This window comes from Amblyomma mixtum, chromosome 10, assembly GCF_055824585.1.
Source record: "Amblyomma mixtum isolate Tamu chromosome 10, ASM5582458v1, whole genome shotgun sequence".
Taxonomy (NCBI): Eukaryota; Metazoa; Arthropoda; class Arachnida; order Ixodida; family Ixodidae; genus Amblyomma; species Amblyomma mixtum.
In genome coordinates, this window is record NC_143021.1 from 134,536,065 (window position 1) to 134,555,934 (window position 19,870).

Here is a 19,870-nt window from a genome sequence, read left to right on the forward strand (position 1 = left end):
TAAAAAACCAGTTGAAAGAGCGACTTCAAACCCCCCGAACCCCCTCCTTTGCTGATTCTTCACGACCAACAAACGAGATGGTGCCACAGGTGCGATAGCTTACAGAGCAGCTTAATTTCCTTCGTCGTCGCCGCAGACGATGTGAATATCTGACTTATTCTGTTCGAATCAGGTAAGTACCCCAAGCAAACGTGGTATTACACAATTCTGCCGACCAAATGCCATTTCTATGCTAAATTTGAGGTCGAACAATGTGCCCGTTTATCTGAAAGAAGCATTTTACAGGGCGTGTTTATTTCCACAACACGCGATACATAGTACATACACTCTTGTGACTACAATATAAAAATGAAAATAGTAATAGATTACAATCAATACAATGCAGAAAGTAGTTTTACATTGAATACAATCAGTCACTACAATGTAATAAAAATGTACATAAAAAAGTGTCTTAGGTAAACTGTGGCTTGCGCCTGAGACTAGTACTACATTAAGCAGCAAGATGCAAGCAGCAGGACATAAGGCATGCCATGGGCTGTTTGCATTATCACAGTGTAACTGTAAGCATTCAATCTTGTGACTGCAACAACTTTAAAAATGAAAACAGTAATATGGTACAATAGAATGAACACTACAAGTAATACAGCCAGTCACTTAACTAACAGCAAGTATACGTATAAGCAAGGCTCCTTGGGCAAATTGTGGCTTGCTTGATGCTAGTACTGCATGATAAAGCATGCCACAGGCTGTTTGCTTTATCACACCGCGTAAACATAAAATATTGATTTAAAAAACTCGAATTTCAGGAAAATCAAAAGTCAAAGCTTTATCACACCGCGTAAACATAAAATATTGATTTAAAAAACTGTCGAATATCAGGAAAATCAAAAGTCAAAGTCTTGCAGCGATGTGATGAGGGAAGCAACCTTTGGAGAGAGGCAGTGTTGCTTCTTCTTTGAGCGCTCTGCCTTGGTTCCCCGGACAGGGTTCACAGCGGCAATGGTCCTGAAGCAAGGGCAGAGCATTGTTACTCTTTGGACAGTGAGAATATCTATATTGTCTTCAAAGAAATAATAAACATTGCGAGAAGACTGCACCCTTCCTCCCCCCAAAAATTTAATCCTTTGAAGCCCACATTTCAGTTTCATCATGTGCACTAGTGAATGTATTCAGTAATCTTTAGTATTCAGTACAAAACAAGACTTCAAGCCAAAATGAACCTTTTCTAAATGTTCACTTTAATAAGGTTTTTAATGATCATAGTGCTTTGTTACTGCTTTGTTACTTGCGTGAAAGCTGCTCACTGAACTCCATCACTAGGTTTTAAAGGGTTGCAAAAACAACGCCATGCAACCTGTTGTTCTCGGGAAAAATCCACTTTGTCTGCACTTTCCCAATTTGCTGATGTCTGGGTAACAGCAAAAAAATGCATTTATTGCTGAGAAAACTAAACTGAAAAATTTTCCGGTGACTCAATTCAAATTGTGGCATGTGCGCCGAAAAGAACTTCATGTTGAATGGTACGGCAAAACAGCGCTGACGGACGGGACGGAAGAAGATGAGACAAACACATGCGCTGACTAACAACCAAATGGTTTATTGCGAAAGAGGGGTGCAATATAAAGCATAGAAGGGAAAACTGCGGCGTAAACATGACAAGGCATACATTCGGGATATCATCAATGATTAAGAAAAGCGATCTCCTGTGGGAATAGAGCCACCGATGGTTGGCTTACACATGAGTTGCCTAATGTGTGAATGTGAAAGGCCTCCGATATCAGGCGTGAGGTGTGATCTCTATACTTGGCGATGATAGTGGTTTGGTCTAAAAACGCCTCACATTTGTCGCAATCTGCGAAATGAATGACCATGTTATTTCGGCGTGACTTGTTTTCTGTCTTTCGCGTGTTCGCGTAGCCGATCATTGACGCACCGTCCGGTCTCCCCGATGTAAAATCGGCCGCATGACAGTGGAACCTTGTAGATCACACCACAGCAACAGTTGACAAATTTGTTTCTGTGTTTCTTCTGACATGCCTTCTTTCCATTTTCCTGATTCACTCTCTTGCACAGGCCTCCCAACTTGTTCCTGGCTGAGAAAAGGAGCTTCACGCCGGCTTTGTTCACAATCTTTTTCAGGTTGTGCGATACTTGATGAACATACGGAATACATGTTATGTTCTTGTTGTCCAGTTTGCGCTTCTCCTTGTGAATTCTGCATTCTTTTAATATCGACTCTGCTATGCCAGATAAGACCTTCGTCGGGTAGCCTGCAGCGGTAAGCCTAGTAACCTGCGTGTCAAAGCTGGCTTGGGTTTTATGCGCACATGATCTAAACAGAGCGGCTTTCATGCATGTTTTCGCTATCCCGCGCTTAACTATCTTAGAGTGGGCCGACCGGAAGGGGAGCAGGCTCTTCTGGGATCGCGGGGAGTACATCCAACAGATATGGTCACACGATAGCTCAAGTTCCAGATCTAAAAACCTTAGTTTGTTGTTAGTAGGTAGCTCTGTGGTCAATTGTAGGTTGTTAAGTTCAGTACTGAACACGTCAAAAATCTGAGCAACAGTTTGTTGGGCGTCACCTTTGAGATAAAATACTAAAAAATCATCTACATAACGCATAACTTTAACAACGGTGCCGTCAAGCTTGGCTTGAAGTTGTCTATCGCACGAAGCTAAAAACAGATCGCTGAGAACGGGAGCGAGGCTCGATCCAATACAAACACCTTGTTTTTGGATGAAAAAACTATCGTCAACTCTAGCAAACGTGGACTGTAAATAAAAGTGGAGCATTTCTAGAAACATGCTTACATTCATACCACTAGAGTTCTGGAACTTTGTAACTCCGTGACGGTCGATGCACCTGCTGATTTCTGCGATCACCGCGCTTTGCGGCAGGGAGTAGTATAAGTCCTTGACATCCACCGAAAACGCGCTAACGTCGGCAGGACACTCGTTTTGAAGAAATGTCGACACGGTCTCAGGCTTTCTGATGAGGAAAGGATCTTCAACCTCAAGGTGCGACAGGCACTTCTGCAGGAACACCGCTACCTCGCGTTGCCACGTTCCTCGTTCAGATACAATGACACGGAAGGGGCAGCTTACTTTGTGCAGTACTGAACTTAACAACCTACAATTGACCACAGAGCTACCTACTAACAACAAACTAAGGTTTTTAGATCTGGAACTTGAGCTATCGTGTGACCATATCTGTTGGATGTACTCCCCGCGATCCCAGAAGAGCCTGCTCCCCTTCCGGTCGGCCCACTCTAAGATAGTTAAGCGCGGGATAGCGAAAACATGCATGAAAGCCGCTCTGTTTAGATCATGTGCGCATAAAACCCAAGCCAGCTTTGACACGCAGGTTACTAGGCTTACCGCTGCAGGCTACCCGACGAAGGTCTTATCTGGCATAGCAGAGTCGATATTAAAAGAATGCAGAATTCACAAGGAGAAGCGCAAACTGGACAACAAGAACATAACATGTATTCCGTATGTTCATCAAGTATCGCACAACCTGAAAAAGATTGTGAACAAAGCCGGCGTGAAGCTCCTTTTCTCAGCCAGGAACAAGTTGGGAGGCCTGTGCAAGAGAGTGAATCAGGAAAATGGAAAGAAGGCATGTCAGAAGAAACACAGAAACAAATTTGTCAACTGTTGCTGTGGTGTGATCTACAAGGTTCCACTGTCATGCGGCCGATTTTACATCGGGGAGACCGGACGGTGCGTCAATGATCGGCTACGCGAACACGCGAAAGACATAGAAAACAAGTCACGCCGAAATAACATGGTCATTCATTTCGCAGATTGCGACAAATGTGAGGCGTTTTTAGACCAAACCACTATCATCGCCAAGTATAGAGATCACACCTCACGCCTGATATCGGAGGCCTTTCACATTCACACATTAGGCAACTCATGTGTAAGCCAACCATCGGTGGCTCTATTCCCACAGGAGATCGCTTTTCTTAATCATTGATGATATCCCGAATGTGTGCCTTGTCATGTTTACGCCGCAGTTTTCCCTTCTATGCTTTATATTGCACCCCTCTTTCGCAATAAACCATTTGGTTGTTAGTCAGCGCATGTGTTTGTCTCATCTTCTTCCGTCCCGTCCGTCAGCGCTGTTTTGCCGTACCATTCAACATGAACCAACCAGCCCGACTCAGCCCTCTCCTTGAAGAACTTCATGACCACATTTTGAAGTTAGTTGCGGGGCTCCTTAGGGCCTTGTGATCCGCACTCAGAAATCTGACTTGTCAATAGACTGCAGTCTACTCTTAGAAAATGAGGCAACTATGACAACACCTGTACTTTGTTTCTTCATTTTAAGTAGCTTATAAAAGCACCGCTTCAGTCTCTTTGCAATAAGACCACAGTAACCTGTTGACAAAGGTCAACTTAAGTTTGCATTCAATGTTCCTTCAAAGCGCTCTCTGACACCAGGGCAGCAATGTCTACAAATACACAGGCCGAATCATCAGCATGCCTATTTTGTGTCACCCAAAAGTACAGCCATGAGCAAAAATCTTTTTTGACAGGTAATAAGTTTGCAGTACATAATTGCGTTCTCTGTTTTTACAAAGATCTAGATGCGTGACAAGGGATATGCACATTTTAGTGAAGCTGGAATTAGCAGAACTGAGCAGAGGATTGTTATTACTAATGCCCCACTAGTGATATGTGAGTCTAAAATGATGTCTAGTGCTGCAGAGCACGCTGTTAAGGGAATGTGACATTACCCTCTCACATCTGCACAAAGCTTCCACTGTCCCAGAATAAAGTGCCTGCTGCATACAAAATATTCACTGTAGGCAGAATCAAAACAAAATTAAGCAATAGCTTCAAATAAAACTTCTGGTTGAGCATTGGAAGTCGCACATTTTCAGTGCTGTAGCATTATCTCCAGACGCCATTAGTACGGTTAACATGCAGGCCTCAATAATGCAAGTATTAACAGCCTTTTTCAGTATCCTGGCTTACACTCAGTTTGAACTGGGCTGCAAGGAAAAGGTACTTTCACTATCATGCTTAGCTGTCCTCGAGGCTAGTCAACACAGCTGAGCGTGTCTGTACAGCATCCTGGGCTCCTCACTCCTTCCACATTTACTTCCCCCTACAGATGCACTTTGGAAGAACTATGTGTGGCTTACAGCGCATCCATAAAGAAAGCTTCATGTCAAATGCAGCAATAACAATGCTGTATCTTTCATCAGCAATCCTCACGTAATTAACTGAGGAGCCAATTTATTCAGACAGCACATAGCGATGCGTGTGCCACCACAATATACAATGCTGGATGCATAGGTTATCCTGTATAGTATACAGCTCAAGACTGTAGGCTCAGATACCGCTGAAAGGGAGTCTTCCAGCTGATGGCACCAACCAACCATTATGATGTCGTGGTTATTTTGGCTAATCTGTGGTTAATCCTTTCCCTTTGCCAGCAGGTGTGAAGGATTAGCAAGTGCATGGGAATTAACCATGAAGTCATGAGAATCAGTCGACACCATTGGTTTTTTAGGGGCATTTGCCGGTGCATTCTTCAGCTGTATCCAGCTATAGTCACAGTGCCTAACAATTCATGCTGAAATGAATAATGGCTGCGTTTGGGCGAGTTGGTTAGACATGTTAAACCTGGAAAGCGCATAAAAACAACGGACAACAGAAAGAGACAGACACACGAGCGCTCGTGTGTCTGTCTTTTCTGTTGTCCGTTGTTTTTATGCGCTTTCCAGGTTTAACATGAAATGAATGCAAATCAAAATACGCAAGAGAAAAAACCCAAACTTTCCATTAGCAGTGAACCTTTCTCCGACAGGTGGGAGCCATGCCAGCCTTAGGGGAGGGTGACTGGTGCAATTGCACAAGACGTCACCAAGATGGGGATGTTGAGTTGCCCTGTGGGTGTCATCCTACACCCTCCCATCCTCTACCCACCCTCCCTCTGTCCCTTGACCTTCAGAACAGACATTTCCAGTGCTCTTCAAAATGAAGGAGACAATATGTATGCCTGAAGCTCGCCAAAATAATTGTATAACTCGCTGCTACAGAGGGTTGCAAAGAGTGCATGTGCTTACAGACGTGGCATAGTTTCAGGCGTCGTTTGTTGCAGGCAGGACCATCTAAATGACATTCATTCCACCCATAAGCTTTGCTGCAGCAGAAGGGAAAGGGGTAAGGGAGGACAGTTGTGCTTACAGAGCTTTGTCAGTTCACGGCTTAGCCCTTGTCCCGTCTCAGTTGTGCTGGTTTGTTCTATCGAACTTAAAACTGCCTTCAGGACGCCCTTTGTATTATCTGAATTGGAACACATCTGACTGTGTCAAGCTGTATTGCCGTTAATGGTGGTAGGAAATAATGTGTGCACCATTTCTCCCTTGTGCATACTCTGCTCTGTGAGATTTTCATTATAACTAGTGCTTCTTTTAGGCACCCAGTGGTTGCCACTGCAAAGTGGTACTGCTTGATTTTAGGCATTAATTACAAACCTAAATGTAGACTAGGCATTGTGCTAATCATCACCTTTTGAAGCACAGGATTTTGGACTGTGAGGCCATATTTACTCGTCATAAGAAAAACTTGTTGTGGACAAAACAAATGTTTTCAATTCTGAATGGCAAAAGAAAATGGGCACAGAAAATTGGAATGATTTTGTAGAGAATGGTTGTAGTGCTACCATTGTTGCTATGTGCATAAATCTAGACAATAATTTTGTGCAGTGTTCTGGCAACTTAGAAACAGATTTAATTTCCTGTGCCTGGCATTATGTCGGCAGTGTTTGTTTTTATTTTGAAATTCATTTGCTTCCCCCAGTCTCCTGTCCTGCCTCTTGCATTGTAGCCATGGACTGTGCAAATGAACTCTCCTAACAAGCTGTCTTGCCTTGCCTTGCGCGCAGTTCTAAGCAAGACAACTTATGAAAGAAAAAGAAAGCCGAAGTGCTAGAATTGCTGGTGCGTTGTGACAGTTTTCAAAGAAAACAGAAAAGATGGAAAGAGCCCTTATTAATGTACAGGAAAAAAATTAATTATCATAGTAAGGTTAAAACTAACCTGATCTAGCCAGGCTAACTTCGCACAGCCTGCTGTTTAAGCTGAACAAGTTCAGTTCATGCTGACAATAGCTGTTTCGCCCCACTCAACTTTTGCCCATGTGTACGAAGAAAAGTGGTATGCCAGACCTTCACGCCAGTTTTCAGCCAAGGCACTGTAATACTTAGGTACAGAAGGAATCCGTGATGGTTTGGTTTATGGGGTTTAACGTCCCTAAGCGACTGAGGCTATGAGAGACGCCGTAGTGGAGGACTCTGGAAATTTCGACCACCTGGGGTTCTTTAACGTGCACTGACATCGCACAGTACACAGGCCTCTAGAATTTCTCCTCCAAAGAAATTCAATCCGTGATGATAAATATAATGCTGGTATAATCTTCTATATTACCAACCGGAAAAAGGTTTCAATTCCACTGTCACCCATTTTAACGCTTTCAAAATTTTGCTATGCTGTCTTTTCTGCAGGCACTATTAAGAGCGGAGCATGGAAGACTAAAGCATCATCTTCATGAGCTAAATAACGGTTTCAAAAGAAGTGGGAATGCCATGGGAAAGCCAGTATCGTCTTTAGGTCATAATACTGACGACAGCACAAATGCTGAAATGCAACAAGAAAAATTTGTCACCACCCTATGCAAGGTGCATGGGCTCCATAATGCGCTGTAGTGAAAGTGCTACCACTATGTTTCACCTTTTTTTGCTGGTGTCACTGTGTTTTTCCTCATTTTTCAAGATTCCTCATTGATACTCGCTGAAGTAAGAGCAAGGAAAGTGACCTGAAGCCATGCATGAGCGTGAAGAAAAGGGGTCACGTTCTGGCTACCACGATGCTTCAAGTAAAACTCAAGTTTGGGAGAGTTGGTTCGTGTTGAAAGAAAAAAACTGGTGATGGCACAAGAAACGGGGACACAGAAGGCACACAAAAGACAGGATTGACGCCAACTCAGACTTGAGTATCTTGCAGACGCACCTGACGTGCCCCCAAGTTGGCTGCAGAACACAGAATAGTGACTGAACCTCCAAGGGAACTATTTTTTGGTTCAAGCAGTACGAGACCACTTGAGACTGGCACATTGAGATGGCAATCAGGTTGAGACATGTAATGGCAGGTTCGGTGCGGAAGCTTCGAAAGAGGAAAGGGCCCATTGTGGGAGAAATATGGTCAAGTAAAACTCTAGTTTGGGCGAGTTGGTTCATGTTGGTTCATGTTTTGTCATACTGACAAAAACGTCAAGACATACTCTAAGTGACTTTGTACTTCACACAAGTTACACAAGATTTTGCTGAAAAAACTAGCAGTCCATATGAAATAATGTTTACCAATAAAAACAAAAGCTGCCTTCTCAAAAAAAAACACGAGAAAAGATTGAATTATGAAAATATATATATATGGGTGCGTTCAGATAGAATGGTAATCGAGGTCCCATGACCGTTTTTTGTTTTCAATTAAATTTTTTTATGTGATGGGCAAATATGTCTTCACAAAGAAATGAACCTTGGTTTTGCAACAAACACTGTAGTTTTCTTGGGAAAATATCACATGTTACAAGAGGTGGAGAATGTCATCTTTCTCCATCTCGGAAAGTTGCAAGTTTGGGGCCCTCCGGCATGCACCATAGTTTTTGTCACGCATAAGTACTTCCTTAGTTAATCTTTAGCACCTTGACTGTACTTTTGCAAACATTAGACAACAATTTACAACAAAATGTATTGAGATATCCCCGCTGAATCTTTTTCTCAGTATTCCCCAGTTGATTGTCCTCATTTGAGGTGAATTTCTTAATTCTGGACCAGTAAGTGTTTTCTCTATAGCGCCTCAAAATTGGCAAAAATTCAGAAATGCCAAAAAAGCGGCAGGTTTGCAGTGGATTAAAAAAAACATCATTTTCGATTTTCTTTAGCATTCTCTAAGCACTCCTCAGTACCTCGTAAGTATAACATACTAAGAATGCCTTCTAGCATATTGTTTTAATTGTGAAAGTAAATACATAACTGAGGGCATGTTCGCATTCTTTAGTATTGCGTAGTATTCTCTCTTACAAAGCATATCCATCAGATATTAAACTGGACACAGACCAAATGAGGTAACAATTTACCTCGTTTAATATCAAAATCATTTTAAATTTTTTGCAGCTTGTTTTTGCAATCGTAATACGTAAATTCACTATTTTGAGGAATTTCTCGGGAATTACCCAATGTTGGCCGAACATTTGGCGTACTCCATATTTTCTACATTGTCGGGTGCTTTGGTATAGAATAAATGTTCTATTGATACTAGACTCTTCGTTACTTCATATAAAAATGAAAATTCTAGTGGTTTTGGAAGAAATCTACATCTAACACCTCGGGGTTAAATCATTCTTAAAGGGACACTGAGGAGAAATTGAAGTTGGCTTGTATCGACAGAATACCAGCTCCTGATTACAAAAACGCCACTCATACTGACAACAAAGCTCTTGTAACGTAGAAAAGCGCAAGAACCAAAGTACAGGTATCGCCGCCACAGGCCAAACTCGCAAGTACAAGCGTGATGAGATCATAGAACAAAACAGTGTTGCTAGAACGAATGGTTCTAGCAACACCAGGAACCGAGAAACCATGCATCACTGAGGCGCAGCCAATGCATGCGCAAATCTCCTTGACGTCGCCAGATGGCGCCACGTGCCCGGCTGCTACGCGCGCTCCTGAAGCATCGGGACAAATCAGCGCCTGTTTTCCGGCGGTAGGCGGGCTCCCGGTATTCCGCTAGCGGTAACAAGGTACACGGTATGCTAAAGGTGTCTATTTGCGAGAACTTCGTTGACGACTTCGAGAACGAGATCCATCGTAACGCTGGCAAAACGCCAGTGCAAACGTAATCGAAGCGACTGTAGCGACGGCCGCAATAGCCGATAGATGCCTTCAACGTGCGGCCGGCGGTAGCTTTCTTTTCGGCTGCTGCTAGGCCGCACTGCTGGCAGCCAGAAATCACGGAGTCTGCGTTACGTCATGTGCACGTCATGTTTCACGTCTCTTAGTCCTCTGTCGTCATAGACGAATCCCAAGTTTGAATCAGAGCGGCGGGAAAAACTTTTTCAACTTCGAATCCAAATTTCTTAGAAATAAATGCATCTTTCGCTGCTGGCCAAGTGGCAACAAAGCCATGACATGCCGAACTATCGGATTTTACTATAAAAAAATATTAATAGTGCTCTCCTCAGTGTCCATTTAAGGTGCACTGGAGACAAAATGTCTTTTCTTCTGTGGGTACCATTTTATTTTCAGTTCCTATTCAGGACAAGTATAAGTCGGAACGCAATTCTAAATATGGTGCCGCTTTATGTACAGGTTGTAAGTAAAGAAAAGCGTAAACAAGAAATAAAGGTTCCATTAAGAAAAGACATGGTGGGGCCAGTTGCTGATGCGTTTCTTTTTCTGGCATGTCAATCAGTGCTACTTTTTAGACAAGCAGACAGAAATACATGACAGGACGCAATCAATTAAACATGGAGTGAGCACCCGCCCTATCGTGCCTTTCCGTGTGCTCGTGTAATAAGGCAGCACTGTAGGACTTTATGGGAAAAAAAATAAAGGCAGCAGTTTGTGCGACATTTGCGCAGTATATTGTGCAGCACGAAGCCAAAACCTCTCTTCCACTCCTAACAGTGGTCGAATCCACGTAGCAAGCGCTGCCTTCATTTGACTGAATGCACTTCTAGATGTGGAGCATCTAACTCTATGCACATTCCTTGCCGCTTTCCACTCTTCCTTCTTTTTCTCTTGGGAGGCTGTAAGCTTGATTGGCGGAAGCTCCAGAACGATAATATCCTTAAGTGTTTCTTGAATCGTGCCTACAAAGCCGCTGGCTATTTGTATGGCCTGACTTGAAGGCGCTCGCAGGTTGTGGTGTGCTGCTCATTGTTTTACTAAGCCACCAAAGCCGTAGAAGTAATTTTACAGTGCCCAGTAGCATAAAACATCCATTTTGCCTCTTGACAATGTGCGTTGTATCTCATGAGACGAATTTATTCTTTAAGTGAACGGAGCCTCGTCGCATACATAAATTACCTTTGTGCAGATAGGCGCATTGTCCTTGAGGTGGCCTTTATTTCTGACAGAGCCAAGCATGCAAGAGCTGAGGCATGATACACATTGTCGAAAATAGCAGCACAGATCCCCGCCAATATTCTTGCCATGACAACGAAGGTAAAGAAGCTGACTTTTTGCCAATGGTATGCTTTTACTGCGTCTGGAAGCAAAACTCTCCTGTTTTTGGCGAAATCAAAATGCAGAACAGCACAGTCTTCCAGCTGTGCTTTTCTTCATGTATAGCCCTTCCTTGTACACATCTCATAGACGTAGGTAATCTATCCAATGGTCATTCTTTCAAATTCCGTCATAAATGGTAAAGGTGTCAGTTTTTTTTTAACTATATAGCTCATCGGATTCCAATGTGGCAGTGAGCCCCTCGTCGTCACTGCTCATTTCAGATATTTTGCAAGTAAAACTCCATCTTGTTTGCAGTGCCAAGAATTCCTGAGGAAACAAGGAGTAGGTTCTTGGCATGCACAGAGACTGCACATCTTCAGGAGAAAGGGACCTTCTGGACGCGTCCTGCAGTCCCTCAAGGCACACCTCAAAGTTAGCATAGCACGTGCCACTGCAGCCAGCGTTTCAGCCACTTAGTTCACAAGGATATGAAATTTTATGAGGCGGACATGGCTGGCAGGGTGAGCTAGCTTGCAAAGACGGTAAGCTTCTCGCGAGGACCGGATCATGAAGTGTTTAAGTACTAATTCCTTCTCACCTTCCTTCTCCATTCTTATGGCATATATTTAGTGTTCAGAATTTGTCTGGAGCGATCGAGTGTATCCATAATGTAATACTCTAAAACCGCGTTGATATCACCATGCTTTTGCTTATATCTCGTGAATCTTTCCTCTGTTGACCACATGCCTTTTTCATACACCAACTTCTTTGCTTTTTGAATAACACATCTTGTTGCCTGAGGAATGATTACCTGCAAATCTAGCACAGTGAGGGTGCGTGGTAGCACTGTCAGCAGCTGGGAACATTCTTGAAAGGACGTGTGGTGCTATCAACTTTCGGATTTCGCGAGGCATTATGTAGCTTCGGAGCGGCTGCCAAGCGCGGCTGTTTTCTGTAGCGGAGGTAGCTCAATAAAGGCTTCTTTAGAGTAGCGACGGGCGCATTGAATTCTTATGTAAACTCCCAATAAACACAAGTTAACCCCGCCTTTGTCGCTCAGCGGTTAGGGCACTCGACTGCTCAGCCCGAGGAATACGGGTTCGATCTCAGCCACGGCGGCCATGTTTCGATGGAAGCAAAATGCAAGGCACCCATGTACTGTGCGATGTCAGTACACATTAAAGAACCACAGGTGGTCGAAATTTCCAGAGCCCTCCACTACGACATCTCCCATGGCCTGAGTTGCTTTGGGATGTTAAAAGCCATGAAACAAGTTGGTCCTAAAAGCACGTGCTATAATATGCCTCGAGCCATATAAGTCATTGTGTTAAAAGAATATGCAAAGCAAGCAGGACCATGAAATCTTTCATTATAGGAAAATACACACTATGAAATTACACCTATGAACTCAGAAACTGCATCGTTTCAAATTTAGCCACTTAGATTCAGTACTATATCCATGTTCTGATGCTTGCGCTTCATAAAACAGAATACTACGCAATACTAAAGACTGAAAACATGGAAAACATGAACTCTATTTTGTATTTATTTTTCAATTTCAAACAATATACTACAGACCATTTTAGTATGTTATACTTACGAGGTACAGAGGAGTGTTCAGGGAAATTTTTAGGAATAACAAAGATGGTTTTTTTTTCAAATCCACAGCAAACTTGCCGCTTTTTTAGCTATTTGAAATTTTGTCAATTTTTACATACTATAGAGAAAAAACTTACCAGTCCAGAATTACGAAATTCACCTCAAATGAGGAAAAGTAACTGGGAAATACTGAGAAAAAAATTCAGCGGTGATATCTCAACACATCTTGCATAACGGTTGCGCTGAAAAGTGCCTTTTTTTGCCGTTCTTGAGAAAAGTTCATGATTTTTTGCCGGAAGAAGAAGGAAAGAAACAAAATGTTATCTAATGTTTGCAAGAGTACAGTCAAGGTGCTAAGGATTAACTAAGAAAATACTCATGCGTGACAAAAATTATGGTGCATGCAGAAGGGCCCCAAACTTGCAACTTTCCGAAATGGAGAAAGATGACATTCTCCACCTCTTGTGATATGCGATGTTTTCCAAAGAAGGCTATGAATTTTCTTGCAAAACTAAGGTTCATTCCTTTGTGTGGACACATTTGCTCATCACATGTAAAAATTTAATTGAAAACAAAAAATGGTCATGGGGCCTCGATTACCGTTCTTATCTGAACACACCCATATATATACAAGCCAGAATGTCCGAATCGTAGCTATAGCATACTCTCCAAATAATGTCAGAACCACGTCAGCTGCCAGAGCTCAAGAACAAAGAAGCCCCAGCAGCTGTAGTGAAAATACGATCAAACCATCAGAAAGTTTGTCTCACACTTACAAGAACACAAGTCCTCATACTTACAAATAGCGAAAGAATGCTGACAATTTCTGCGAAGTACCACCTATGACTTATCAAATCCATCAAATCTACATGGTGACACATTCAAATCTATCCATAAACAATGGATGGTTACATGGCGACAAAAGGGTTACTGGCATTGCGTGCACATGTTCACTCTTCAGCAAAATCTCTCCCCCAGGTCCTGTGCTGCCCTGGCCAAATACCTATGAACCCTGTGAGCAAGCAGTGTGTATAACTTCCACCAAAATAGCCATACACTGCTACAAAATCTCAGATGCAATATAGTACCACCCTCTCCAGGCCTTGCATATTAGTAACTGGGCACCATGCAAATCAGGTAGTACAGCCATAATCTGTGAAGAAGTGGTTGAAGATCAATTCCAGAAAAAATAGTTTTATCTGTCTTTCCTTTCTACATATTTCTTTAGAGCGCTATTTTACCAGCTGCAGTAACAAGCAGCAGCAGCAGCAACAAAATTTCATTCCATAGCTGATTAGTTGTCTGGGTTCAGCAAAAATTTTCTTTTTGAAGATTGCTTACCTATAACTATGATCATCACTGCTTATGCGAGAAGTGCCAAACCAAAACCAGAAAGATTATCACAACTCAGTTAACAAGTGAGATAAGTACTTACCGCTGTGTGAACTCTAAGCAGAGGCTTGTTTCTTTGGGGTACACAACATTGAAAGCGAAGTGTGCCAGAAACATCAGCTTGAAAGCCTGGCACGGGTTGGTTGCATGCATAACTGGCAAGGTGTCGATGGATACAGTGAAGTTCTTCGCCGTAAGGAAACTGCCTCCTGCACAAAACAAGTTTTAAATCAGGAATACTCGGCCGAGTGTGACACCACACAGGATTATACCTTTTGCAATGATGAAAGGAGAACATGGCACGTCCCCGATGTCATCATCACTGGCAGATTCCTGGTGTAAGAGAGAGTTAAATGTGTATAAGAATTGTCTACTAAAGTAGCACCACGTGAAAGCTGCAACTTTAAGCCAGTTACAAATAAGCATGTAGCGAAGCATAAGTATAAATAAGGCATTTCTGCGCTCAGGCTCTTATTTTTCCCAACAATGCGTGGTGAAATGCTTTGGATTGTAAACAAATAAGTGTCAACCACATGTTAAAGCCCTAAAAATCTACACAGGCATTTACATGTGTTGGATTGTGTACAATACATAAACACTGCATTATTTTAGTCAAATGCAGCCCAAGAACAAAGCATAAATGCCTTTCAAGAGCAAAAGAGGCCCTCCATCAGGTGGTGTCAAGGGACTGTCCTAGCACTGCAGTTAATCCGGCAGACCGGTAGTGAATAACCTTGCACCTGCCAGCCCCCTCAAATGTCACAGGGGATTAACCACGTCATTGACAGGCTAGTCTGTGAGGCAATCACCGCTACATTTTTTAGTTGTAGCCGCTTTAGATAATGTTGGGTTATCTAATCGTATTAGATGATGCTACCTTTAGATAATAACAGTAATGTAGAAAAGAGATATTGCAATATAGTATTGCATGTGGGGCTGAAAACGCCAAACTGACACTTGAGCTATGAGGGATGCCATAGCGGACAGCTCCGGATTTGATCCATATCTTAGACTGCAATGCTTACCTCGACTACACTGCAGAATAGCTCCCGGTCTTCATCGAAGATGGCAAGTAGGAGGAGGGGAGTGGCTTCGTACTCTACGGTCATTGATTTCGTTTCAATTCTGGCTTTTTCAATCTCCTCTAGGCATGCCCTGACGGTTGGCTTCTTAATTAAACTGTGAGCATACCTAAAAACCTGTCGGCCAACAGTCTTCACATGATCATCAAATGTTTGTGAGGCATTGAACCCTAGCAATACACTGACATGTGAAAACAAGTATGTTTCTTTGAAGAGGAACGGCCAGTTTCCTCTCACAATCAGCACACTTCTGCTGCCATTGATCATCTTCCTCTGCGATGGATATGTATAGTTCATTAGCTGGGCGACCCGAGAACTGTTTGGTGAAGCCAGCCTGAATTCGGTTTGCAGCTCTTCTCTTTTTTTCTCTTGAGTTTCAGCCGTTTCCGTCAAAGGAAGGTCAGGCTGCCAGGCTACGCAGCCATAAGAGTCCTTTTGTAGTTGCGGCTTTTTTGTGGCCAACTCTTCCGCTTCTGAGACACACCGCTTTGTACTCTGAGAACTGTGCCTTCTTTTGTTATTAATACAATTCTCCAGCTTCCATAGAAGAGTTTCCAGTCCTGTTGCTATGACGGTACCATTCAGGGTGTCCTCAAAAGTTCTTGGAAACTTGCTGACAATTTCACTCGCAATGGCTCGCAGCTCTTTGCGCCCGGGCTTCTGGTAGCAGGTAAGCACCCTTTCACTTATTATCCTGACCATTTCATTCAGATCACTTTTCAGTGGGCGCCTGCCCTTTTGACAAGCTTTTATGAGTCCGGGAGAAAATGCATCCCATGGAATATCAAAAGATTGGGATAACAAGCTTGTAGATGCTTCACTTCCTTGTGGAATATTTACTTGCTCGGCTGGGGAAGCAGCTGTCTGGAATTTTTCAAGTAGAATGCGTCTGGTGACTGCGTTCAGGAAGATTAGGTCAGCCTCTACAATATACTTAAGGTGCTCAATTGACTGAACGCCACAGTCGAGCAGTTTCTGTACAATATGTTGCACCACTTCATTGTCCAGGTGCGGTAGCCAGTTGGAAATATGCTGCTGCAAGTCCATTCCACCTGTCAAAAGCAAGAAATCAAGGAAAATCCAATATAGCATGCTTCAAGACAACAACAGGGTACTTGTTGCGGGCAAGTTTGTACTGCACTAATGGAGTCCAATCAAGGAGGCTTTCAAGCTTCATGCATTTGAAAGGACCGTCACTGCTGACAATGTTGTAGAACTGCATAGCAGGCTCATATCTTGTGTGGACAGTCCTTAATAAAAAAAAGTGGTTGTCATTGCTAGCAAGAATAAGCCTGATTTCCCCAAAAACAGGAGCCCCGTCCACCCGCCTCATAACGACAAGCATATCTTGTTTGTAGAGCAGGCCGTGGATAGTAGCTTGACATGCTGATAATATATTTCCTTGGTCAGAGATCACCTCCTGTACTTCTTTTTGTATTTCTGGTGTGCAAAGCTCACTCGAGAATGAGGAAGCATTGACTAAGCCATCAACACCTTCTCCCGTGTTCTTATATGCCTGGTAAAGCTGATGGCGCTCAGAAAGCGTGTGTGTCAGGTTTCTGAAATTCTGGCAATTCCTTGCACACTTGCGGAAGTAGCCGTGCTTGGTTTCACATCTCATTGTCCACATTTTTATCAGTGGACCAAACTGCATAATCAGAAAGGGGTAATGAAGCAGGTAATGATGCTTAGGTTTCATGGCAACATCAGGGAAGAGATTTGCTCTGCCTGTCATGTAGTCCTCTATAATGTCTTGCAGCCTCATAACCATGGGGAGTGTGACTGCATGTGCAGTAACAAGCTGGACAATCTCAGAAAGCAAAAAAACTTGTTGCCAGATTTGATTTTCAGTTGACTGAATTGAACCAAGCAGGAACAACGGAAGAAAGCGCAACATGTTCCAGTTTTGAACAGCATGGCCTCCTAGCGTTTTTTTGAGGTGAACTTCACACGGTCGGTCAGCCAAATCACCATGTTTAAAATGAAAACAACTGATGCGCTGATTTAGGTCTTGTAGAGAGATCCACTTGAGGACTGTTACAAAATGCTGAATATACAAAGTGAGGTCAAATGAAACAATGCCCTCGAATAAATCATGTGCCAAACAAGGAGGAAGACCTGGAGAACACACATGGAAGTACTTCAATTGATTGAATAAGGAATTGAATTTCACTCCTTTCTCTATACATGAGCCACTGGCTTGTAGGGCTAATATAGCACTATTGTAATTGGCTGGTGTTCTGATTTCTGAAACACCTGACAGACCATTAGGAGAAAATAGGTCAGCTCTGTCAGCCACGCAAAACCTACAGATGTGACTTGCAAAGCTAAAATTTTCCACAAAGCCCCCAATTCCGTGGCTTCCAAGGTTATCTCCAAGGATGGCAACCAAAGTGCCAAACAAACGCATTCCTCTCGAAGTTATAAAGTGGCCAGCTTCCAGTTTCTTCAAATCATCGAGCAAGGGTGCGAACACTTTGGCCTGCCCGAAATGTGCAAAATCATTTTCATTGCAGAGCAAGCACAGTTTGAGAGAATGAGTTGCGTATCTCTTCCATGGATAGAGATTACCAAGAATTAAATAAACAGCTAGAAGTTTGTGTTTCTTTTTTGCAGAACCAATTGGATTCACGACCTCAAATGCGTCTTGAAAGAGTATAAGCTTCAGTGCTTCAGGATGCTCCTTGTAAAGTAGAATAGATTTGAACATGTTTCCATCAGTAAAATCTTTCAGGACGCCAGAAGTCTCAGGCAGCACACTATCACACTGTGCAATCACCTCTTCATTCTCCAGCATGGCTTCAAGTGTACTTAGTATTGGTACATAATGGAAGGTGGCATTCTTGTTCTTTTTGTTTTTCCCCAGTAATATTTCAACAGGTGATACAAACAGAAACTGCTTTTTGAAGAAAGAGGAACGGCTATGTTCTGTCCTGAACACACCATCTGGTGCTCGATGCAGTGCCAAAACATGATCGCCTTGAAATATTTCATCTATCAGTTTATCTATTTCATCACTGCCAAGAGCCTCTTCCTTGAGCTTTTCTTTGAGACAGAAAGCCATTGCAGAAGCATTTGCATTCTGTATGTCATGTACAGCCTCAGCAATAACTTGAACAGTAGATGATGGCACATGGAGCTCAGATAAGAGTCGCAGGTACAGATGAGCAAAAGCAGTGCTAACATGGTTCTTACAGGTTTCTTGTATGCTACCTTGACATGGCTCCATTGCGCTACATAGCACTTCCTCTTCAGAGAGATTGCTCCCAGTTTGTTCAGCATCATGTGGAGGGGTAGTAACCATTGCTAGAATAGGCCTAGCCTCTTGAACTTCCACATCTGGTGCTGTGCAAAGGGGCTTCCCGTGGTAACGGGAAAGATGGGACGAAAAAGATGCCTTCTTTTCATATGCTTTCTCACATAATGGACATCTTACTTTTGTACCTTGTACAATGTGAAGTTTCAGGTGGGCAATTAGAGACTTATAATCTTTACAAACTTGTATGCAGCTATCCACTGTGCAGACTAAGTCACAAGGCTGTACACTGATGGCAACACAGCCTTCTTGTTCAGCACGTCGAATGCGTCTGTGTTCACGGCAGAAGTGACTATAGAGTGAGCCAACTTTGCGAAATCTTTTGAAGCAGTCTTGAAAGGGGCATTTGACATTAAAACTGTTCACATTTTTGTGTAAAGCGATGTGCCTGAGAAATGCAGAAAGTGTCGAGCTAACGCAGCCACAAATGCTACAGGAATACATCTGAAAAGACCACAACAGCAATGAACAGCATTACTCAAATGAAACAGTATTGGGGAATGATCATACTACATGATGTGCAGTCTTAAGAGAAATCATCCTTACGGTACATTTCATTGATCTCATTCCTTTCACTTTGAGCATGTTTTTAAATACAGGGCAGCAAAAATGCTACAGCCGAGTTATACAAGTGGGTTTCAACAGCTAGGTAGCTCTTCAAATCCAGCAATGTAGTGATACAACAATGTTGCAATTCCATCAATAATGAACAGCTGAAATTCCCAAGACACAAGTTGAGCATATTTTTAATAGCCATTGTATATTTAGAAGTTCTGATTGTTAGACTTTATTCTCATCCTCTTTAGATGTGGCTGCTAAATGACATCTTATGAATTCGCATGCTTTAACGTATGAGAGAAACCTTCCCTACCAATTCTAAGCTCTGGATTTAGAGCATGTGCAGTCAAAATTTCTCTGTGTGGCTAACCTGATCACCCACAGGCCACTGTGCGTCCTACTAACTTATAAGTTATAAGGAAGAAGACCAGTGACCTTGTCTGCCTGTAAAAGACAAAGCTCATTATCAGTGAAAAAATTCACGATACCAGTCAAACATTAGGTTCACCAATAAGCATGTTTGCTGGTATTACTCGCCTAGAGCACAAAAAGAGCTTCTTCCTTATAACTCATCCCATTCTAAAATTGTGAAGAGAGGGATCGCTAAACTGTGCTTAGAGTCTGCACTCCGAAAATCATGTGTGCATGATATGCAAGATAGTTTCGGGAAACAATTGG

At 42.7% G+C, this 19,870-nt stretch overlaps 1 protein-coding gene across 1 annotated transcript; it reads right to left on the bottom strand.

The window, feature by feature from the left end:
• Nucleotides 1-295: 295 nt before the first annotated feature.
• LOC149327013 (uncharacterized) lies at nt 296-17,122 on the bottom strand. Its single transcript, XM_089563749.1, has 4 exons — nt 15,262-17,122; nt 14,509-14,569; nt 14,280-14,445; nt 296-1,005 (listed from the first exon to the last, which is right to left on the bottom strand). The coding sequence occupies exons 1-4, from the start codon at nt 16,408-16,410 to the stop codon at nt 885-887; spliced, it is 1,497 nt and encodes a 498-aa protein (XP_089419875.1). The 5' UTR covers nt 16,411-17,122; the 3' UTR covers nt 296-884.
• Between the last annotated feature and the right edge of the window lie 2,748 nt (nt 17,123-19,870).